At 40.1% G+C, this 23,326-nt stretch overlaps 1 protein-coding gene across 2 annotated transcripts in view; it reads right to left on the reverse strand.

Annotated features, from left to right (window-relative positions):
- dok7b (docking protein 7b) overlaps window positions 1-23,099 on the reverse strand; it is a 23,941-nt gene extending 842 nt beyond the window's left edge. The window contains exons 1-11 of one of the 2 annotated variants that reach the window (XM_032563313.1): window positions 22,737-22,877; window positions 22,577-22,622; window positions 21,833-21,918; window positions 20,558-20,708; window positions 19,194-19,394; window positions 10,521-10,640; window positions 7,438-7,548; window positions 5,725-6,587; window positions 2,010-2,064; window positions 1,680-1,811; window positions 297-506 (exon numbers count right to left, since the gene is read on the reverse strand). In XM_032563313.1, coding sequence (XP_032419204.1) covers window positions 297-506; window positions 1,680-1,811; window positions 2,010-2,064; window positions 5,725-6,587; window positions 7,438-7,548; window positions 10,521-10,640; window positions 19,194-19,394; window positions 20,558-20,708; window positions 21,833-21,918; window positions 22,577-22,622; window positions 22,737-22,790 — 2,029 coding nt within the window. In that variant the 5' untranslated portion in view covers window positions 22,791-22,877. Of the gene's footprint in view, window positions 1-198; window positions 507-1,679; window positions 1,812-2,009; window positions 2,065-5,724; window positions 6,588-7,437; window positions 7,549-10,520; window positions 10,641-19,193; window positions 19,395-20,557; window positions 20,709-21,832; window positions 21,919-22,576; window positions 22,623-22,736 lie in introns of those variants that run through there. The other variant, XM_032563312.1, reaches the window with a different exon arrangement.
- Window positions 23,100-23,326: the final 227 nt, after the last annotated feature.

Raw genomic sequence — 23,326 nt, forward strand, 5'->3', positions numbered from 1 at the left:
TTGACTTAATCATCTTTTCAACATGATTTTTCAACATGTACCAAAAACTTTATTTAACATGTATTGACTTTTAGTCAATGAGATATTGATCTAAATGGAGTTTAGGGTCCTTTTATAAACAAGTGTAGAAAATAGTGGGGGCACAATGCAGTTGTTGCTCTGTTTTACTATAGCTGACATTTCCTAACAAATCAATAATCAGTTAACATCCACATGCGGTAATGTTTTGCAGGAAAAGGCAGGAGCAAAATTGTGCATCCAGAAAAAGGGGGGAAAAAACAGTGATTTGTTCTTACTGTGCCTGTAGAGCTGCAGGAGATCCCGTCTCACAGCTCTGTATGGACTGGACTCATGAGTTGAGCTGTGCAGGTTCAGCTGTGAGTACAGCAGCTCTGTGGTCGTGGCCTGAAGGGCAGTAGTGGGGATATTAACGTAGTTGCTACCATAGTCTCTGTGAAGGCCAGTGGATGGAGACGGATGAGATTCTCGGATGGACGGGAACATAGCTGAAAAAAAACAACAAAGTTTGCGTCAATAATTAACTTACTAAATATTGGGTTGTAGATGTAGTAAGTCAGGAGGGAAACCCAGGCATGCTCTCCAACTTCCTCTGGGAGTTCCCAGAGTAACCTCTGATCAATCCTGGTCAGATGTCCGAATCACATTAACTGACTCCCTTCAATGCAGGGATGCAGCAGCTCCTCAAGCTATCTCTGATGCTGAACCCAGACTGGGTTACTGCAGAGAAAACTATAACGTCTCCATCCTACCATCACTGATGACCAAAACAGCACGATATCTCAGCCCCTCTGCTTGACGCAAAGTCTCACCCCCAACCAGACAGAGCAATTACCCTTTTTCCAGTGTACCAGACCAGCTGATGTCATTTAAACCACACAACATGCTGCACTGAATAGATCCAATACATCCTAGGTTGTGGCTTGACAACACCAAAGAGAACCACATGTACCAAAAACTGAGAAAACTCAAGGACAGGAGACAGTTGCTGAGGGAATGAACCAACATTGGAAACAGTCATCTTGGTGCCAATAATCCAGAAATATTTCTTTGCGTATGCCAGATAGTTCTTAAAGATAACCCAGCCCCTCCGTAGTCCTATAGCACCCCATAAAATAAATCAGGGAAGATTGTCATAACACCTCTCGAGACCTACAAAACTCACATTGAACTGACTCCTATGACTCCCTCAGCAAGGGTTACAAATAATATCCTCCATCTGGATCATCAACCAATTGAAACACAGCCTGGGATGGTCCCTTCTTTCTCTTTCTGGGTCATTAAAACAGTTTTCCAGGACTTTTTTTGGGCTATACAAACATTCCATAGAATCTCTGAATTCCTCCCATACTCGAGCTTTTGCTTCTGCAACCACAGTAGCTACAGTCCTTCCAGTCATGTAGTATTTTTCTGCTGTTTTGTGAGGAAAGGAAAACCAAACCGCAAAGGCTTCCTTTAGGAAATGCTCCATTTCCTAAAACTGACCAAAGCAGCAGGACTCGGCATTAGGGCTCTGTCTGGTGCAGGTCATATTGCACCAGACCCCGATGTTCGTCCCTGGAGATTTTCGGTCTCACATCGAGTTCAGAGAGCATTTTATGTCAGAAAATTAACACAAAAAATATAATTTTCATTTAACCAAAAAATGACTTTTTACTTACCACATGCTGATATCGTTCTGAGCGTACTAAGCGTCAGGGGAGGAGGCGGAGGAGGAACTGAAGGTGGTGAACCAGACAACTTCCCATTCAGACCTTTGACCTTAACACTCTCACTGTCTCCGAGTTTCTCTCCTGCACAAGAGTTTGGCAACAGTTTATGACATTCATTTGCATTGAGGTCATTGAACACAACCATGAAATAATAAAAGGTTTTTATTAAAATGAAGTGCAGCTTTTAAAAAATATTTTCTCTTAATATAATCAAAAACTAGTAAATATGTCAGAGTACATAAACAGGAAACAATTAGTCTTACACTTCATACTACGCACCTTGTGTCTTGGTAGAAAAGACAGAAGAAAGATCTGTTAATAAAGAGCCATGTTCCTAGAAGAAATGGATTGAGATGAAAAGAAAAACATGTTAGAAGAAATTAGGAGAAATATGCATTATGCCCTCAACAGCAGGTTCCACTGTTTTACAAATAAAAATCTCAAAAGTGTGGCATACACTTTTATTACGCCCCTTTTCCCCCTGATTGCCCTAAGGGAATTTCAACAACATATCACTTTCAAAATATTATTACAGATAATCTGAAAAGTGTGTAGCTGTATTCAACCCCTTTACTCTGATGCCCCAAATTAAAATCCACAGAAACCAAATGCCATTTGAAGTAATCTCTTCAGTAGACAGAGAATACTTGTTTTGAGTAATTTAATCTGAGTGAATGGATCCAGTTGTTCTTTGAAGGCTTCCAAAGTTTGTTAGATACAAGGTTCCCAAACTTTTCCACGCCTTGGCCCCTAAATATCATTGGCTTCTGCCCAGGGACCCATTTGCAAACCCCACCAAACACCTTCCTTCAGTAGTGATTAGGAGGATGGGAGAGTAAAGGACAACTCCATGTTATAAATCAGAACATATTTATTCCTTTGAATGGTCTAATCAAAGTCCAGAACTAAATCCAATTGAGAATTGGTGAGGAGACTTGAAGGCTGATGTTCACAGATGCTCTCCATTCAATCTCGCCAAGGTTGAGCTATTTTCCAAACAAGAGAAGGTAAAACTTTCAGTTTCCAGAAGAAGAGAGTCAGAATGTAGATCTATATTAGTTTTGTCTCAGGGTATGATACCATTCAGGAAACATTAAAAAAAAAACTGGACTAAGCTCTGTGCGATACTTTTCTACTTGATGGACTCAATGGTGTTTGGGCCTCTGCAGAAAAGCTTTTTGACTTTGTGTTCTTGAGTTTTTTTGTTTTTATATGGCTCACATATTCTGTCTGAAACAAAGTAAATAATGATGACGAGTCAGAGGCCTGAAGTACAGGCTGCACAATGTGCAAGAGCATCTTTCATCATCATTTAGGGTGATTACTTATAAGAGCATTTTTTACACTCTTTGAAGCTGTGGAGTAATGTAATATAAACCAAACAGAGCAGACAGACAAGCACTTAAGTCAAGGCAGTAAATTGTTTTTTCCTCATACTCAGTCGGCTAGACGGACAGTAGGAGGGAGACAACTGCTGTAGACAAAGAGGCTTCAAAATGAATTAATAGAGGAGCAACAGTGAGGAAGAGGAGGCGAAGAAAAGAGGATGCTACGGAGTTGAGAGGCAGCGCTGACATCTTCAGAGGTGGCAGACAGGAGACAAAAGGGTGGCGGCCTCCTCCTGGAGAAGTGTCTGACAGCGAGCCAATTTCACCATTTTCTCCTCCCCACAGCCTGTAATAAGGCAACCAACCAGGTCTTCAGTTACATCATGTGACACAGTTTATCTTTAGAGACGTTATGCTGGTTATGGAGTCAGGATGCCAAGGTTTGTTTCATTCCGACAAAGTTCTGACACTTGAGGAATGAGAAACAAAAGTCATCTGTGTTTCATTCAGCAGGACTTTTTGGCAGTTTCATCACCTGTCATTTACTCCATCAGTCACCTTTTGCTTCTCCTCACACATGTTCAGTTTAACGAGCACAAACGCACGCTCATACAAGTGATTAGCAAAAAAATTAATGAATTAAAAAACTCGCCGCTCCGATGAGTTTTCCCAGCAACAAGAAGAAGCCTCTGTTCACAAACCCAGCGGAGAATTAATTAGCCGCAGAGCGGGGGATGTCGTCTAGGGGCTTTTCAGGTTTCAGACAAACATATCAAAGAGAAAACAATACGGACCAGCAGGCGGGCTGGTGATGGACACCTATAATAATAATAATAGGCCTCTTACTTCTGTGCTCCAGCTCAGTTACCTCAGAGCTTTAAAAATACTTGGCTTTGTTTTACTGTCACCTCTGTGCGGAGCTTGGATCTACTCAGCATGTCTCTCTACCCACGGTTCTGTGACCAAAGACATCCAAAGTCATTCGGACCAGATAGTTGTACGTCTAGACTTTTAGTGTGAGAATCAAAATCTGTAGAAACAGCTTAAAGAATGTTAGCATCAACATCGTCCTTGTACTATATGAACAGTAACCTGTTGTGTATTATCTCTAAACAGGATCCCTACACAGGGATCATGTCATAATTTCAGAAAAACCTGACAGGTGGATGAATGAAGTGGTGAAATGATAGACTGACAGAGGAATGGACAGAGACTGAGAGACAGATGGAAAAGGGAACCAAGAGATGGATGAAAGGACAGACATAACATGTAGACAAAGAGACAGGCTATCAAGTCAGGAAACACAAATATTTGCCACTTCCCGTCTCTTTTCTCATGTATTTCTTATCCCGACCTGAAATCAGACAGCAGAGTGACACTAAAGAGTCACCCCTGTTTTCTCACAGCAGATAACATGTAATCTGTGTTTCTGTTTTTTGGAGCATTGGGACTACTTCAATATCTAACTAAATGCTGCTCACGCTGCTAAAACATGCACTCCACCACCTACAAGATGTTTCAGCTCATGTTTACTCCTCTGAATTTCTTACAGCTGATCTGATGTTTGAACTTATTGAATCTGATATTGAGCTGGCTGCAGGGAGTATAGGTGATGGTCATCTTTAGTGATTATTGCATTTTAGCTTTCATTCCTACTTGTATCAAACGATTCCGTTAAAATAGCAAGAAAGGTCACTATTGTTCAATTCAAGGATTTAGCTTGTTGAATGTAAACAAATGACTGACGATTTGTTATCTTGAATGGTAGAACAGAAACCAGTTGCCTGTTATTTCTTGTTACTCAAAGATTTTCTTCTCTCATATCAAAGGCTTCTTCAATTCTGGTTATTAGACCCGAGTCTCACATGTCTTTGACTCGTGAGACTTCAAGCACCCATTTAGTGCAACGGGAGTGAGGGGGATATTTTTTTGCAATAAAAGGGAAGCTGATCAGAGATCAATGGAGCTAAATGCAGCATAATCCTGGTTAGAGGCTGCAGAAGACTTCAGACTAGGGAAGAGGTCCACCCTCCAGCAGAAGATAGACCCTAAACAATGGCATGGTCAAAGAATGTACGTAGATGTTCACTGATTCCATCCAGTCTGACTCACTGAGCTCGATATGTGATCCAGAGAAGAAAGAAGAAAAACTTCAGCCTCTAAATGTGTAAAATAGGTAGAGACCAGACCAACGTACTGAGTTAGAGGGGTTGAATACAAATGCACTACACGCTTCAGACTGTGGTTAGTCAAACACTTAAAAATATGTAACATATTTTTCTTTCAAATGAATGCATTTAATTCAACCATCATATAAATATTCCAATTAAATGCACTAAAATTTGTGATTGCAATGTGACAAAATGTGAAAAAGTTCAATAATTGTCCAAGGCCCTGTATTATTGTGATGTGTAAGGACAATGGTGAATGCAAATGAATACAATATATAGAAATAGTTTAAATGGCTTTTTATGATTTTCTTTTTCTATCCTGGCTTACTCATATTAATTTCGCAGCGTCTCGTGAGAAGCAATCTCCGGCTCATCTACCGGGTTCTCCTTTTTTATTAACATCCTAAGAAATAAACGGCTGGCTTTGTTTTATCGTTTAGCGGCAATGCAAGAGTAAAGCGGATCTCAGAAAGAGAAGATGAGAAAGTTTGGTACCTGCGACTCTGCTGGAACCGAGCTGCTTGAGGCCGCCTGAGCCGTGGGTGTGGACTCTCCTTCACTGTCCACAGGGGGCGCACTCTCACTACCCCAGGAGTGTGAGCGCTGCATCATCCACTGACACTGAGCCCTCAGTTTTCTGGGACCTCTCACATCTAACCTCTGTTCCTGACCACCGCCTCCGCCGATGAAGGCCTTGCCTCTCAGGTCTGGTGGGGCTTTCTGGGCGGACGATTCCCTCAGCGTCAGGGCCTGAAGAAGACTCCTAGGGGTGTCATACCACCGTCTGAGCAGGCTGGGGATCTGGTACTCCGCGCTGCGTCTCTGAGATGCTTGGGAGGCGCACCTGGATGGGCATTTGTGCTCCGGAACAACCGTGGGGTGAAAAGGTGATGGAGGCATTGGAGGAGGTGAAGAAGGGGGATTGAAAGGAGCAGGAGGGCTGACCACTGACTCATCGTCCTCTCCTCCTCCTCCTTGTTGGCTGGCCATGTCCAGACTCCCGTTGCATGAAGAATAGCTCCCAGAATACGATGACTGACTGCCTGTCGCTATTCCAATCCCACTGTCTAAGGAGCTCTGGCGGTCGCAGTCATTAAGCCCTCGAGGTTGGCGCTGTGCAGAAGACTGATGGCTCCCTGAGCCGTCCCTGGCAGCGCCGTACAGTCTGTCGTCTGACCGGGTCAAAGCCTTCAGCGTGGAGGAGCTAGACGACATCTCATTGGAAAGGTGCGATCTGACCGAGGGCTCCACCCAAAACGGAAACCTGTTTCCGTAACTTGCATCCGACTGACTGGATGAGGAGCTGGAGAAGCTGTGGTCGTCCCCGGCAACAGATGTGCTGCAGCTGTAAGTGGAGGCTGGAGAGGAGAAGAAAGCCAACAGGTTTTGATGAAAAGGTGAGTAACCACACCGACTGAGAGAAAAGTCAACAGAACATCTATGCTGTTCAAAGGACTGATCCTGCAGGATGAAGTTTAACTGCTGTCATTTACACACACGCACACCCACACACACCTACACACACACCCACTCACACCCACCCACACCCACCCACACACACACACCTACACACACACCCACTCACACCCACCCACACACACCCACACACACCGGTGTTTAGATTCAGGTGTTTGTCAGATACACACCGAGTTGGGCTGCAGTTGCCGCTAAATACATTTTGCATTACCATGTACCGATATCTTAATATATACAGTACATATGTTTGTAGTTGTGGTTTCTTGTTTTGTTCTCTTTCTGCAGGTTTAGAAGCAAACTTTGTCCATTACATTTCAGATAAACTCAAAGAAATTTCTATTTTAAGTTTTATCAAGCAGACCATCATAGCAAAAGCCATAACGCTCCGCTTGTGAAAATAAGTCTGTTGGGCCTCACCTTGACACAAAAACAAAGTACCACAATGCCAGACAGGATAGGTTAGAAAAAGAAAAAAATCTAGAACTGCCGTCATTTGCTGCAGTGACTTATAATTTACCCCCTAAACTCTCACTGCGTCTCCAGAGACAATCAGTGCAAATTAATTGTAGGACCTCTTCAGATTTCTGACTAACGTACACATATTCCAGACAAAAATATCTCCACAGTCTGTGGATGGACAGATGATAAATGGATTAGCAATATGTAGAACAGCATCATGAGCGATGTGCTGTTGGTTTAAAACCCAAAGGGAAGGTTTATAGCAGGACTCACATGAGCTACTGGCCAGACTGCACTGAGACAACATGCTGAGTCTCTTCTCCAGCTCGCAGGTCTCCTGGCTGATCCGTTTCTCTGCAGAGGCGGGGTCTGCATCCCGACCTGCTGTTTATACAGTAAAAGAAAAAAGAAACAACACTGATGAGAAGAAAGGTCCAACTAATACTGGACTCTGGTCTTTGGGTGCTATTGGTTTTTTTAGATGCTTTTCTGCACACCTGGAGCAAATGAACAGCTCATCACCAGACCTCTGCACAACAAGACTAATGCAGAGGATATAATTAAGCCATTTGATTCATGCGTTGGGGCGGGGATTCATCAAAAAGAGGCAGGAAGACCACAGTTGGTAGCTGCTGGGTTAGAAGCTGCTAAAAAGTCTGGGACTGGGTTCAAAGTTCACCTTCTGGAAAGTTAACTTCACCAAACACAAAGGAATGATTGAAATCAAAGCACAATTCCACAGTCTGTGGCGAGATGGGAAACTTCAAGTCCACTCAAGAGCTGTAATAAGGCGGGATGCCAGGATGGGAGAAAGTTCAGTCTCTAGATATGCAAAACTGCTAGATAAGTGTTGACACAGGGGAGCAGAAAACGACTGGATTACATTTTTTGAAAACCATGGAGTCTTCTTCTTTCACATCACAGTTATACACTAGTTCATCTTGGTCTCTCACATAAAATATAGATTAAAAAGCAAAAAAAAAAAGATTGTAGCATAGCAAAATGTTTAATGCAGGTTCTTGCAAAGCACCATATGAACCACACTAAAGCAAAATTGAAAGGATATTTAGCACTTTGCTACATTTAAAAAAACTTAAGTGACTAGAATGAAATGTTACCACTGCAGTCTGTATTACAACAGTATGTGGCCACAAATAGACAGTAAATGTGAAGAAATATTCCCTGACTTTGTACTTTGACTGTAGAGAGGTTAGGGTTAATCCTAACCCTCACCTCTTTATCATGTATTTACCATGTATTTTTTCTTCTTTGAGAAAATCAATAATTTTTTCCCAACATATTAAGTGTTTCAATAAAGTTAAGCCTGAAGTTGAGTTGTTTATTGTGTTGATGACACCATTCTTTTAAAATATTGGTCCACTGTGTGTAAATGTGACATCTACCAGTTGTCCCACCTAATAACCATCTGATTTAGACTAAAACTTGAAGTAAAACCCAACTAATTAGACAACTAAGCCCTGACACACACACACACACACCTACACGCTGAGGTGTGGCTGTGAGCTCATGCTGCTGCAGGTCACAGAGCGTACGTGTCATCAGCCTCCTGGATCTGTGCCCCTGCATGGCAGCTACTGCTGCAGATCAGATGCCAGGTTTCTTCACTACGCTATGCGCGGGGTCGGGTAACATCTGCTAACTTCGATGCTTAACGCTAATTATAGGTTATTCTCAGCACCGCGTGATGTAGGATTCAGAGAACACTGATTCAAGGTGGGTTAACACTAAAATAAATGTAGAATTAGAGTAAAATATTAACTCTCTTTGGAAGTTTGCTCAGCTTTTTTTACAATATTCAAAATTGCTGAGATAATTAATTTTATGGTTTCATTTATCTGTCAGTTATACTTATCAAAAATAAATATAAGGAATAAATAAATACTTGAGACTAGATGCAAATGCTGGCAATTTGAAATTTTTCACTCATTGTGTAATGAATCTGTAAATATAGTTTCAGAACTATATTTACTTTATTACTTTCAGAAATAAGCACCAAAAATATGGAATTTTCTAATGACGTTTCCAGTAGTTTGAACGGCACCTGAATATTTCTAAATCACCCTGCAAAGTCTGCATGTTGTTTGTTTGTTTGGCTGAAGGGGGAAAAAATCAGTTTGCAGCAGTTTGATGCTGTGTTGATCTATTACAAGCAGAATAAAATACATGTTAAAATACATGGAGCACAGTCAGCACTCATTTTGGATTGAAAGATGAAAATTTTACTATTTGACTTTTCTTTAATAAAGGAAAAAAGAATAGTTATCAGAAGAAGTAAAAACACCTCCTCTGTTGCTATTTAGTTTTTGTGGGTGACAACAAAACAACTCCAAATACCTCCTCAGACCTTGGGAGCAAATTGAACCATCTGTGTGTTTATTTCTCCTTAAGATGCTCAGAGCAAGTTTAGCACCAAAAACACTATAAATGCTTAAACCCAGGAAGGTAGATTGTAACACATAGTGCTAAATCTGTGCTGGTGTCACCATGGAGCTCCTTAGTGTGTCAATCAGCTCCTGAGCCTCCCTCCTGTGAAATCAACAATATGTTTCAATTGCACATCAGTCACACACAGAAACACAACCTCTTAATCTCCCTGCTGACACGCCGGGGGTAGAGGCATGTTGTGTTTCCGTTTGCATGGCGCCTCGACACAAATGCTACATGCGTGCAGCTGAACAGGCAGTAAACCTCCGTCACAGGACACATGAGGTTACATACCGAAGTAACTGAAGGTTTTTAGCAAGAAAGTGTATGTTTCCCTGTTAAAAGCCTGTTGTTGTTTTTGGGGTTTTTTTTGGAAGAAATGTATTTCCTTCAGCATTTATTTTATAATTTGAAGTTATATCACCAGAATCCAAAGGTATTATTAACTGAATCACTTCCATTGCTTGTGCCTCACCTATGGTTTACACATTAGCACCACTGTTTCTGTTGTTTGCTTTTGAACAGCTTTTGTTTGTTTGTTTGTTTGTTTTATTTTTGCTTGACTCTCCTAAATGTATAATTATGATGATGGGTGTTCCTGGAAGTGAGCTCCCAAAGGAAGAACCTCTAAGGGCCTCATACACAGTTGGGCCAGCATTGGGTATGCATGTTTCTGCAACATTTTTGTGTTTGTGTGTGTGTGTGTTTACAACTTCCCCACATTAGATTTGTTTAAATCTCTATGTAATTGTGCAATGAATTAAATGTGGAAGAACCACTTTTGAGATCTATTGCTAACAGTTCTTGCTGGAAATTTCACCTGCAAGGATTTACTCGTAAATTTTGGACCACTTTATTTTCTTCGTTAGTAATTTGTGTTTTATCTGAGTAGGAGATAATTCAATGCTCACCTGGCTGGTTAGTCGACACGCCATGCAAGGCTCGGCTGGGGGCGATTCCTCTGACGATGCAGTCGAATAAGAAACTGATCTGCTCTCCTTCTGAGCAAGACAGGAAGAAAACACCGGCCCCTGGGACACAGAGGCAGAGGTACACGCATGATGAATAAAAAAGAGTTTTTGTGAAGGTTAGGTTGTGTTTTGAGACAGCAACAACCCTTCCTCAGAAAGGTTGAGCTCACAGGCTGTCTGCTGAAGCCCACACAGCACAAACTGTCTAGGAAAACTGCAACGAAAACGAACAATAAACAGAGCAAGAGTAAAATAAAAATCATGACGCGTGGAAGTAGTGCATCAAAGAAACCAGAGAGTGAGTCACAGAGTCAGCTCTTACTCTGTAGATTAGTTAAAGATAAATATATACCCATAAAACATTGTTTTTGTAAAGCTGCTTATAATGGAAAAAAGAATCTCAGATGGGAATCGTTTTTTTAAATAACATCTCCGTCATGCTTCAGTGGTGCTGTTACAGTCAGCAACTCACGCTGTAAACTTTAGATTGAAATTGCATCAAAGCCGACCGAAATATGTTTTCAAAGGTCAGAGTTCAATGATTGAGTTTCTCACTTGAATCGTCGCTCAGCTTTAATGTGGTGAAAGTGTATCTGATTCATTAGTTGTTCAGTTTATTGAGACGTTGAAACTGCTCAGCATGAGCAAAAGGCTCAGTGATTTAGAGTAACATCCAGTTTTAGCTGTAATGAAAGAGACGTATCTATGATGCGAGACCCTGTGACAATCACATGAATCCTGAAAGAAATTAAACATAGCAAATGCAAAACAGACAATCCAGTAATGACTCTCTGTGAAGCAGCTGTCATCTGATTACCATAGCTTTTGCTAATATTACACGATGCTCCAACTCTGAATAATTTTTAGGTAATGCCATTGAGACATTTGAAACAAAAGCATCATAAGACATCTGAAAGAAAAAAATAAGCGTATCCAATGGAAAAGTCTGTTTTCTGCTTTTTCGTCCAACAAGGTTACAGATTTATTCTCACGAATACATCAAGTGAGGAAGACATAAAATGGTCATAAAACGAAAAGAAAATACAAAAAGAAAACCAGAATTTATGCCAACAATATGAACTTGAAACAATGTTAAAGTTAAAGGTTTAATATTTTTTCTGTGAGGTTTAATGTTGTCTGTGGCCTCCACGCTTATCGATACAAACAAATAAATAAATCAGCATTTTTTTTTACAGTAGAATAATCTTATATTAATCAAGGAGTTTGGGAGTTTTTCTAACCAGGATGCTAAGAGCTTTTGTGTCATTTGTCAAAGATTCATCTGAAGATGAGCTCTAGTTTAGAGGCTGCTGTCTTCCATCCATTTTCTGAATTATGAAGAACATCAAACATCGAACTTATTTGAATGGCATGTTTTCTTGTCTTTTCTATTTTGAAGAGTGGCTAAGAGAAATGTGCTTCAGTGTCACCACACACACACACACACACACACACACACACACATATATACTGTATATATACAGTTCAGACCAAAAGTTTGGACACACTTTCTCATTGAATTCAATGAGAAGGTGTGTCCAAACTTTTGGTCTGTATTGAGTACAGACCAAAAGTTTGGACACACAGTTGTGTCCACACTTTTGGTCTGTACTGTATATACTGTGTATGTATATATATATATATATATATATATATATACTGTATATATACTTCATGTCAGATGGATTTCAGAATGACATAGTCGCTCTCTGTGGCGGTGAAACTTGTAAGCTCCGTTGTTGCGGGAATGTCTATGTTGTAAAGTTAAATTATCATGAGTTTATTATTTGGGTATAAAGGGCCCGGTCATTAGCCCCGCCCCCCGGCCCGACGCCGACATGCTCCGCTAGTGCACCCCATATTGATTTCTGAACTCATTAGTATTCTTGTTTCTAAATGAATATGAACCTGTTTTCTTTGCCTTATTTGAGGTCTGAAAGCACTGCATCTTTTTTATCATTCTGACCATTTCTTATTTTCTGCAAATAAATACTAAATCTTTGCTTGGAATTTCAGAGACATGTCAGTAGTTCATAAGAACAATGTTCATTTTACTCAAACAAATTCCTACAAAAGTAAAATCAGATAAACTGATCGTTTTAAGTGATCTCTTAATTTTTTCCAGACTACAGAAATCTTTGGATGTGCCACAATTCAGGACAGAGCCAAATTTGTAGGCTCAAATATTTCATAAGACTGTATAGTTTTCTCCCTCTGTGGAGCTTTTATTCTGAGGTTTTGCCTCTGCAACAAAAGATGAATCTACTTCATGGCTTTTCATCTTTACCGAGGGTTCCAATAAATGTGGAGGGCGCTGTGCGTAATATTTTTGGCACCCAGCAGATTTCCTTTTTTAAAGCCAAGCAGCCTACAATAGAGGAAAAGCTACAAGTAAGAAGCACATTGAGTGGGAGGATTTAGCGTTTTGCCCATTCCACTCCAAAAACCAACCAAAAAATTGATTTACTGGGAATTATTCTTGAATTATTTACTTGACCTTATTAGAATATTTTTAAAACAGTTAATTAATACAACATTCAAGACATAACAATAAGTCTTAACAGAACTAATATATTTATCTGACTCCTTGACGTGGGAACTGGTTGAAGAAGGAAATATATTTTGGAGTCGTTAAATATATAAACACTAGCAAATCATAATTAGCCGTTGTATTGTTTTTTGAAAGAATACGAGTAATTTTAACAACTGCTTCTTGACAATAAACATAATTTTAATAGCTAATTTTCTCTTTAAAAAAACAGCGAGCACCAAATATGGATGATGACATTTCATCTGGAGGCATCATCAATGCTGTTCAGACACAGGCTGTTTTCTAAATCAAATAAACAGTTTCTTCTATTCTGAATAAGCCTAATTGATGTAAAGCTGCATTTTGTGTTGCCATATTAATGGATGCAGTGAGCATTCACCCTTTACCATCTGTCCCAGTTGTGCTGTTTAGTGAGATGCATGAAACTGAGAAGAAGAGACTTCTCCTCACCCCCCACAAATAGCTTTATTGGTTCCAAACACTTCCTGCTGGGAGACCATGTAACAAGTTGCAGCCTCGGCTTCAAGGGAAAGAACAACATGAAACTGAGAGACACAGATACCACACAGTTCAAGCACGGGCCACTTGTGTCTCAAGCACCAGACCAACATTCAGTAAACCACGCTTTAGTAGTGCGGAAAAGTTTCTTGAGCAGTTTTATAAAATGTTTTACATGAGAGCAAACATCATCTCCAACAGTGACCGGCTGCTGCAAACATAAAATATTTAGGGTACTCTTGTGATTTCCTTTTATGTGTGTTGTGCTTCACATTTTGAGTGAACTTTATTGGAACCAGTTGTTGCTTTGTTTGTCTCTCCTTGTCGCTTTAAAATGTAAAGAAACAATAAAAACAATATCATGGTCATGATACAACCATTAAAACCATGGAAACTACAAACAGTAAATTACTGTGTGCAGATGGAAGGAGGTCGCTTCAGCTGCAGAGGGAGATAGAAACAATAACCAGAATGGCAGCATGGTGTCTTTAATTTAGAAATAATGTGTTGCTTTGCTGAAAATCAGGATTTATCAGGAACAACAAAATACTTGTGCACTTTGAAAGTAAAAGAAGGATTTAAATGCAGTTTTAAACCAAGAATATTTAATATTTGCTGTGATCCTGAATAATTTAAACCTTTATTAGAAATGGACGACACAAGAAAGCTGGAGCTTGTGGAGTCACTGAGAACTCAGACATTTTAAAGACGGTATAAAATACTTTTCAAGAATCATCAGAAGCTTTAAGTTTTTTGCATCTTCTGCTTTTTGCAGTCAGCACAACTTCACAGCAGCACAGTGGAGTAAAAATAAAACATTTCTTTCTGAAAAGTGTTGGAATGCAAGCATAAATTGCCTAAAACTAAAATCCTTGCCAAGCACTTAAAAAAAGATGACTTCAATTCTTTCTTTTTTCCGAAATGCATTCAAGTTGCATTTCTTTTCACCCACAGATGCTATAACATGCATCTCCTGCAATTTAGTATGAATTAATTAGCATTTAGGATCTATTAAAGTCGGGTTTGTGTTCAGCATGCTTCCCCACTCAAGCTAGCGCCAGGTGAACAGCCAGACATTACAATCTTTGTGGGTCACTCACACTTTAATATAACCTGGCAAGAGCCGGGCTTAGTTGGACTTAACTTGCAGATACCATCTAAATGACGCTAAATATACAACACACAGGAGGAACAATCTCACACGTGCAACAACGTACGACCAGAGGAGGCATGTGTGTTTACACCTGCTGAGGGACACACAAAGGCTGCCAACTTTGCATGGAAGCTTTGAATGGCTTTTATCTGGGGCAAGGAGCTGGATGGCTGTCCAGATTCTGCGGATGATTGTTTATTACTGGGTCAGCATGTGTGTGCTAAAAGCGTTTATGCGTTAGAGGGTTGAAACGAGCACATGTGGACCCCATAACCCGGAAAACCTTCATCGGGTCGTTACAGAAGAACCTGAAAACTTCTAAGAGGAGCTGATCACAATCTGCACCTACTGGGGTTTAGGTGATGCTGAGAATATAAATTTTAATAGAAAAACCCTACCATTAATCTGATTTACAATATAACCTATAGAATTCAATTAATAAAATATGTATAATATAATGTGATTATAATTTTTTTTAAATGTGGCAATATTTGTTACATTTTATTCGAAATTTAGTGCTGGTCTCTAGCTAATTTGTCAAAAAGCCGTATTTCTTCGGACGAGGTAATGGCTTTGTTGGTTTTGGATGCAGGAAAGTGTCATTTGGAGCCGTCCATCGTTTTATTGTGTCGACCCATTCTCAGGTAAACTGTAAAGTACCTTTAGAAGACACCTGTTGTAAACTGTGGCTACATAAACTGAAATGAAACTTTTATGCGTTATTATGACGCACATCCCAAAAACACCTTCATTGTTAATTACACATGAAATCAGAGATTTCACAGGATTAACCAAATGTCCGCCAAAAATTTATTTTACTTTTTTTGATTAAATTATGTCAGCCCCTGGCTGACCTGCCTGGCATTGCCCAGCACATCGGCTGGCCAGTCCACCTCAGGGTGTGTGGATACTTCTGACTGCACTCTACTGATGAAGAGTGTTTGGATATGATTGCACTACCAGAAGGGCAAACTTACATTATGACCCTGAACTCTTGTGTTTGTTTATTTTACAACATAGCAGCCTTCTCTCCCACGGGGCCGGCTGAATCGCTGTCAGGAAGTTTATGCATGTGTTTGCATGTCTCCATAGCAACAAAAGTGATAGTGATGTCACGTTGGCATCGTCTTCATCTCTGATGAAGGAACAGAGGGGCAGCTATTTTTTTTTTTTATAAAGACCAGCTGCAACACAAAGTACAGCAATGACACAGAGACTTGCTTACTTTGTTGGAGCAAATGAGGCCTCAAGGGAAATTAAAAAGCTGTGAAATAAAATGCTCAATAATAAAGAACTTTAAGTTAGTTTAGTTCTCACTTTTTGGATCAATTGGTGTGTAAATAAACAAGGTGAAACTGCACCAGAATACACTGATTTATCAAATAATTTACATGAACATCAAGGCAAAGTTGAGAAAAATGATTTTCTGCTCGGCCTCCCAGGCTAAATATGATGAATTGGTTGTACAGAACCACAGCATACACTCTGTTAATTTTTTATGACTTGCAAAGCGCAAAACAAGGACTTGCGTCTTGCTATGCAAATTTGCTATTTGGCTTTTACAGAAAGTCATTTTGCACCCGAGCACCTTATTACTTTCGAAACGTGACGCCGTTATTGAAGATATGCAAAGCAAAATGTCAGCTAACACAACACCTTCCTTGCAAGCTATCATGCAAGGAATGTCACTTTCAGACTCAACTGACACATTTCTTCATCTGTCCCTCTCCACTTCTGCCGCCATGGCAAGAGGACCTCAGCCCCCGTGTCTGCTGGGTAATATTCTGATGAAAAGAAGAAGGACTCTGCGGGTGCACATGCGACCACAAAGCTGTTTGTGATTGGCTGAGAGTCCAGCACTGGTATTTATAGATGTCTCTCATGAGAACATTGTAACCAGAGACTGAAAACCTCATGGTTATTCTCGTATTCACTCACACTTAAACTCCCTCACTGGAAAAGACGGGCATTGCAAAAATGCAAACGCTTTCTAAATCTCTAGAAAAATCCGACAGCGAGGAGAAACATTCCTATTTCATCAAGAAACCATAAAAAGTAAAACTCAATCATTTGAAACTTCAACCATAGTACAGTACAGTCATTTAAAATGTGGTAAGCCGGTTGACATTCTTCACATTCATGACCACCATCAGTTTGACATTCAGAAGATTCTCAAACCCTGACAAAAACAACATCCGCAGCAGGCTTTGGTGGACTCGGAAATACATTTCTGACATGCAACGTGTAGCTATGAATATGACTGCAGTAAATTACTGGTTTTACAGTCTATTGGCACTGGTGTCACAGGTCTGAGAGCTATTCAGATATCCGAATGTCAATCTGTTTACCCAAGATAGAGCTTTTATTCTGATAATTGTACTTCAGTAATTTCTACATTATAAAAACAAAAAGACGTGTGTAAGTCTAAAAATTCTGATATTAGAGTTTTACTTCTAAACAAGGTTGACGTTAAAAAAAACGAGTGGTTTGGGGATGTTTTGCTCACCATCATGGAAACCACCCACAGTTCTACGAAGTATCAGAGGGTGTTTGAGGAAAATGCGTAGTGACTCTGCGTAGTGACCCAAAACATACCAGTACATCCACCAGTGAGTGGCTGAGAATTAAGGAATGGAAAGTCCTGGGCTGAGCCAAAGCTTGGATTTTGGTGATGCTGTGGACTGATTATTTAAAGCAGACTGTATATGCGAAGGAACCCGTCAAACATTTCACAGCTGAAAGTGAGGATTTGGGCAAACTTTCCTCAGATGATGTCAGAGACTGGAAGATGCTACAAGAAGTGTCTTACTGACGATTATTCAAGTAAACATCCAGTTTTAGGGGAGACGATGGTCAAATTTTCCTTTAGAATACATATTTATGTTGATATCTTTTCTTTAATGAGTGAACATCTTTTTTTTTGTGTTTATATCTTAATAAATCACTTTCTTATGTTGAGATGCATGAAAAAAGACACAAAAAGATCAGAACATTAATTGGTTGTCATATTTCTTTCTCAGGATTGTGAATACAATTGTCATTTTGAACTGAAGTCAGAAAATGTGTAGCACTCATAATTTCTAGAAAACGAAGTGAACAGCTGCTTTACACATTTTCTTTTCCATGGAGCTTAAGTGTCATGTTAATAAAGTAAAGGTGTTGCCTAGTTGGCAACACTTTAATGCCAAATAGGTAAGTTTTGTATACAAAAGGAGCTGATTTAAATGAAGTACAATGGCAAAGTCTACAAAACAATTTTTAAGAAGGACTGAAGCTATGAGAAAAGTCTGCAGATCGTTGACATAGTGCAGCCGTAGCTTCACAAAGATAAAATCCCAGCAGTGGGTTAGACAATCTACTAATGATAAAGACACAAATATGTTTTCTTTTTGCTCAGTACAATGGAGAAACTATTCAATTAAAATACCTCTAAAACTCAGCAGACGCAGCATGTTTATCAGGAAATGTTGCACAACTTTGAAAAGTGAAACAATAAATGCCAACAAAGATGGATTGGGTCACCAGAAAAGCAACAGAGTGATTTTCAACCTCATCAAATAAAGGCGACAGAGGTCACTTCGCTGCTTCAGCTGAGGCTTGAAGTCCACAAGAACAGTATCATTTTTGTTCAACTTCACCCCGATAGGGCCAGTTTCCCACCAGGGATGTCTCCCTGCTTGAACACACCTTATTTACATGAGTGCATCACTTACACATCTAAAACATCCCCTCAAGGACCAAAGTGGCCCATCGCCTAAACACACAACAGACAACATGAGTAGGATTTAGTTCAAGTTCCAGTAGTATTCAGCAATTTTTCATTTAATGATCTCTTTTACAAGAGACAACAAAACAGTTAAAATGTTAATGTTGATAAAAAAAATAATAATACATGATCATTCTTTCAAAAAATTTTGAGTCCTAAATGGCCCAAAATGTAAGATCTATGGCCTTTTTTTTACCCAAGAAAAATGTACAAACACGGTAACAGATAGACAGCTACTGGACAACGACAAGTGCTTTGAGATCTGTAAATGTTGCGACGTGTTTGACCTCCCTGCATCCTTACTGGTCCCATCACCGGAGCTCTAACTACTACAATATTGTCATCAGACTGCATCTGAAACCCGTACAGCTAAGTCTTAATCAGTGGACCTTAAGGGAAGAGATTTCAATTCCTACTTTTGCTCACCGTGCTTTCTTTTCTCTGTCTTCTTTAACAAATTTTACCAACGTTTTTAAATTAGTTTTAGTTCATCCAAGCATAAAAGGAACTTATGTTGTTTTGAGAAACACTCAGTGGTTTTGCATGTTTAAATCAAACAAATTCCTCTCAGTAACCAGGTTTTAAACCTACTTTGCTAGTTGATTTGACTTGCCTCTCTCATCCTTAGAGTTAGTATTTACTCACAGAATCCACAGCGAGTCCCTCCCTCAAACACAAAGCCATGAGGCACGGCACCGTATCGACGCAGCGCCGACAGTTTCCAGTGACCAATCACCACCGGAGGCAGGCCTCTGCTGAGGACCAACAAGTTGTTGCACAGATGAAGGGAGGCAGGCCCACTTTCCAGTTTGGTGCCCGGTTCCACGCTGACAAAGAACCTGTGAGCTGAAGAGACAGAAGAACATTTATATTTTGAAAAGCCCAACCCTGAGTTGTTTTTATTCTCATTAAGTCATAATGGCTGCTGGGTAACTGAAGTCATTAATCACAAAGAACAGGAGCCACACAATAACCGTGGTGGAGCTAAAAACAGATCCTAAAGTTTGAATGTAAAGAAGTGATGGTGATGATTCAGCAGGTCTCTGGGCTCCACTGGCCTCAATTTGTCACAGTCCTGTTTATGCAGACGTTACACTACATTTAACACACACAAACACACACCTACACTCAAATGCACCCATACTCTCAAAGGCTCTTTATTAGGTGCACCTTGCTAGGATTAGCTTCCTCCCTAGACGTAGATTGAACAAGGTGTCTGGAGATCTTGGTCCATAGTCATAGTCTCTGATTTTATCTGGTGATCTGGTGATGTTGGAGGTTCTTAGAGTATAGAACTTGATGTAATGTTCAAGAAGCCACTTTGAGATTATTCGACAAGGGTCAGGACTTTAACATGTTAATTTTGATTAATTAATTACAGAAATTTCAACACATTAAAAATTTTAACGCAATTAATCACATATTTATTTATTTTTTTTACACTGAAGAGTTCCATCTGGAATCTTTGTATTTATGCATTTCTGGTATGTCCCTAAATCTGACACACAAGCAGCATCTGCAAACAAAAGCGATGGACAGCAAATGTGCTTCTCTTGGTCCACTAGGGGTTTATTTTTGCTTCAAAAATCAAACTGCTGCGGTGCTGGAAAAGACATGAGAGGCTTTCCTGACAGTAAACAGCAGTGAAAGAAAACTGAACATGGATCCGGCACATTTTCTCCCTGAAACGTATCTGCTTTATCCTCAGTAAATTATTGACTCGGTGTTCTTCCATTTTTGTATGCTTACGTCAGTAAATAATGACTATTCAATCCCCTTTTATTAGTTTAAAAAAAATATATAAACATTTTAACATAGCATCTGAGAGTGATTTTTTTCCTGTGTGCCACAAGAAACAAAATATGGTATACTTGCAACTCTATGTGGTTTTCTTTATCAATTCCTTTAATTGAAAATTTTACAAATTCTCAACCTAAAAGCAACATATTCTTAATTTCCTAGAGTAACAAGGCAAGACTGTGCTTTGGGCATGAGGCCAAGCCACTGACCTTCACCCAGGCTGTAGCGGATCCGAGCATCCCAGCTCAGCAGGGCGTCTCTGTTCTTAAAACCCAGGATAAGGGTTCTTGCCAGGCAGAGGATGGACAGAGTGTAGGGCACGCCATCATACCCGGTTCCTGGCTCCACACCACAAATCCCCTGAAAGAAGGAGAAAATGATACTAAAACTTCAGACCAGACAACACACAACGTCCCCTGATAAATTAGTCACAATAAATTAGTGTGAACTCTGCAGTTTCTCCACTTTTTTCCCACTTAACTACTCCTGCATATTTTCTGCTCTTTGAACCATTCAACTTTTCCCGCATTCTGCTCCTTTAGGACATTCCAGCTATAGCTTTTGGTATTGACTCATTCTACATTTTATGAAATATTCAGCATTTTGTGATCACCTTTGGCCCCATTGAAATGAATGGAACACCCAATCAGTCCAGAAAAATTCTGTTAAAACAAATTTACGGTAACTGTGAAAGAGCGTAACTTACTTTCAGCTAGCAACACAATTCAAACATTAAAATGTAATCATGTCTTTAAACTACTTCTGTTCATTTCAACTTTTTCATATCTTTTACAGATTCCATGAAATCGATCAAGAGTTTGCTCGCAATATGCTCAGAGTTCCTCTGGTCGCTAAGAAATTGAGCTACACTGACCCACCACCTGTGAGGGTTCCCAATCCTAATTCAAATCATCCTTCTAACACTTTATTTGCAAAAGAAAAAAAAATGAAAATATTGCATTGTGTTGGTCGGTCTATGTGACATGAGGTTTTTGTTTTGTTTTTAGATTTGAGGGTGTGAATACTTTTCCAAGGGTGTGTAAATGAGTAAGAACTCAGTGTGAAGGAAACAGAGCTCATCTGTGACACCCAGGTTCAATAAACCTACAGATATTTGTCTGTAAGCTTAGAATTAAAGCCGATGCTGCTTATGATCTGTTCCACAAATCTTGTGGTGTTTCATTATATACTTTCTGCTTTCATTAGGTAGAACTATATTTGAAATATTTATGTGGGTTCACTTTACTCCTCCGTCATATGTTTCTGCGCAGTTAGGGTTAATGTAACCCTATCCCTAGCCCTGCTTCCTTGCACCGTGCTATAAACCATCTGTGAGGTATAGCTTCATATTTCTTCAATCTGAATACTGAACTTGTGTTTTTGAGGCAGCAAACATGCTGTGTATGAAATACTAAAAAAGAGCTGAAGGAAATGTTGGACCAGGGATCAGATGGAGCAAGGCTTTGATCCGCTGCTGAACATACCTCCAGTGTTACATTCAACCTCTCCTTGTGTCCGCTGCTTTTCCCTTTCTTCTTCTTCTCCTTGCACACAAGCAAAGTCAAGCCATCTAAGGGAAACACAGATTTTTTTGCATTTACTGTGTGATAATTGGGTTTGTTGAGAGATACCCAGTGTCCCCATGTCTATCCACAGCACATCTGTCATAAGAAACCCCCAAAATAACGAATTGATCCACTTGCACTGCCGAAAATAAAAGTTGAGCTACAAGTAAGCTCACATGGTGCAATGCACACTTAGAGCATAGCAGAGGAGCTCAGATTATTCCCACTACTCTTGCCAGTTTCTTCAAGGACGCAGGCAGGGCAGCGGGTATCTGTGCTGAAACATTTGCAGCCTGTCATAGCATCTCAAATTATTCTCAACTCAAAAGAATGCAATCTACAGTAGAGTACTACCCAGCTTTCAGCGCAAGTCTTTTAGCAACACTTCAAAGCCAGCTGCCATTTAATATCTGAATCCATCACCGAGGAACACATTTTATATGAAACTGGAAGGACCACAACCAAAAATGAATTCTGTTCATTTTCTTGTTCAGGCTTAGCTTAAACAACATCCTCATGTGTTAAACCCTGCGGCATGCAGCCAACAGACAACTGGCAAGTTGTGCTTAATTTAACAGCAGAAAAGTTTTGAGATCGGTGCTGGGTGAAGCAAATGAGAAGATCTGTGCTTGTGATGCATAAATAGAAAGTGTTAACTCCTACCTGCGACCGGGGAGGGCTTCTGGAGAACAACCCAACGAGTCTTCCACTGTGGAGAGGTTTGTTAAGACACAATAAATCACACAACATTGTCCTCTGGTGGGCAGGGAGGAAGGAGAGCATATTTCGAAGCAAAAAAGATAAGAAAAGCTGTAGAATTAACCTTTTTTCCATCTCTAAACTTGACTTGTCCCTCTGTGACAACTGTATCCGTCATCTTCTGTCATGGTTTCTAGCAGCTGTGTGTGTGGGCATGTGTGTGTGGGTGTGCAAGAGAGAGTGAGAAAGAGAAGGGGCAACTTTTCAAAATAGCCTTTAGAGCCCAGGATCCAGACAGCAGACACTTTCCCTCCCCGTCAGTAAGACCCTAGGGCGGGGGGAGCCACCAGCCCACTGCCAACTTAGTACAGTTGTCAACCCGCTTCAAGTGCTTATTGTCTGCAATGTAGCTAATTTGATTAAAAGCGCATAACTTGCGCACCATTCACTTAACTCCTGCAACATTTTCTCAGCCGGGTGTTAGACGGGGATTCGTGTCGGCTCAGTGCTGATCTTCTTAGCCTCAGCTCTGTCTGTGAGAATGAAGGTTAACTTGTGAAAAGCTGGAAGAAGATACAGCGATAACCAGGTAAATCATTAGAACATTTAGTGAAATGTTTTATTAAAATAACCATTCATTTGACCATCTGCTTCTGCATTTCGTATTTATTCCTCAAGTGATAAAAATAAAAACAACATGGCCTCGCTGCAAAT

This window comes from Xiphophorus hellerii, chromosome 5 (genome assembly GCF_003331165.1).
Source record: "Xiphophorus hellerii strain 12219 chromosome 5, Xiphophorus_hellerii-4.1, whole genome shotgun sequence".
Lineage (NCBI taxonomy): Eukaryota > Metazoa > Chordata > Actinopteri > Cyprinodontiformes > Poeciliidae > Xiphophorus > Xiphophorus hellerii.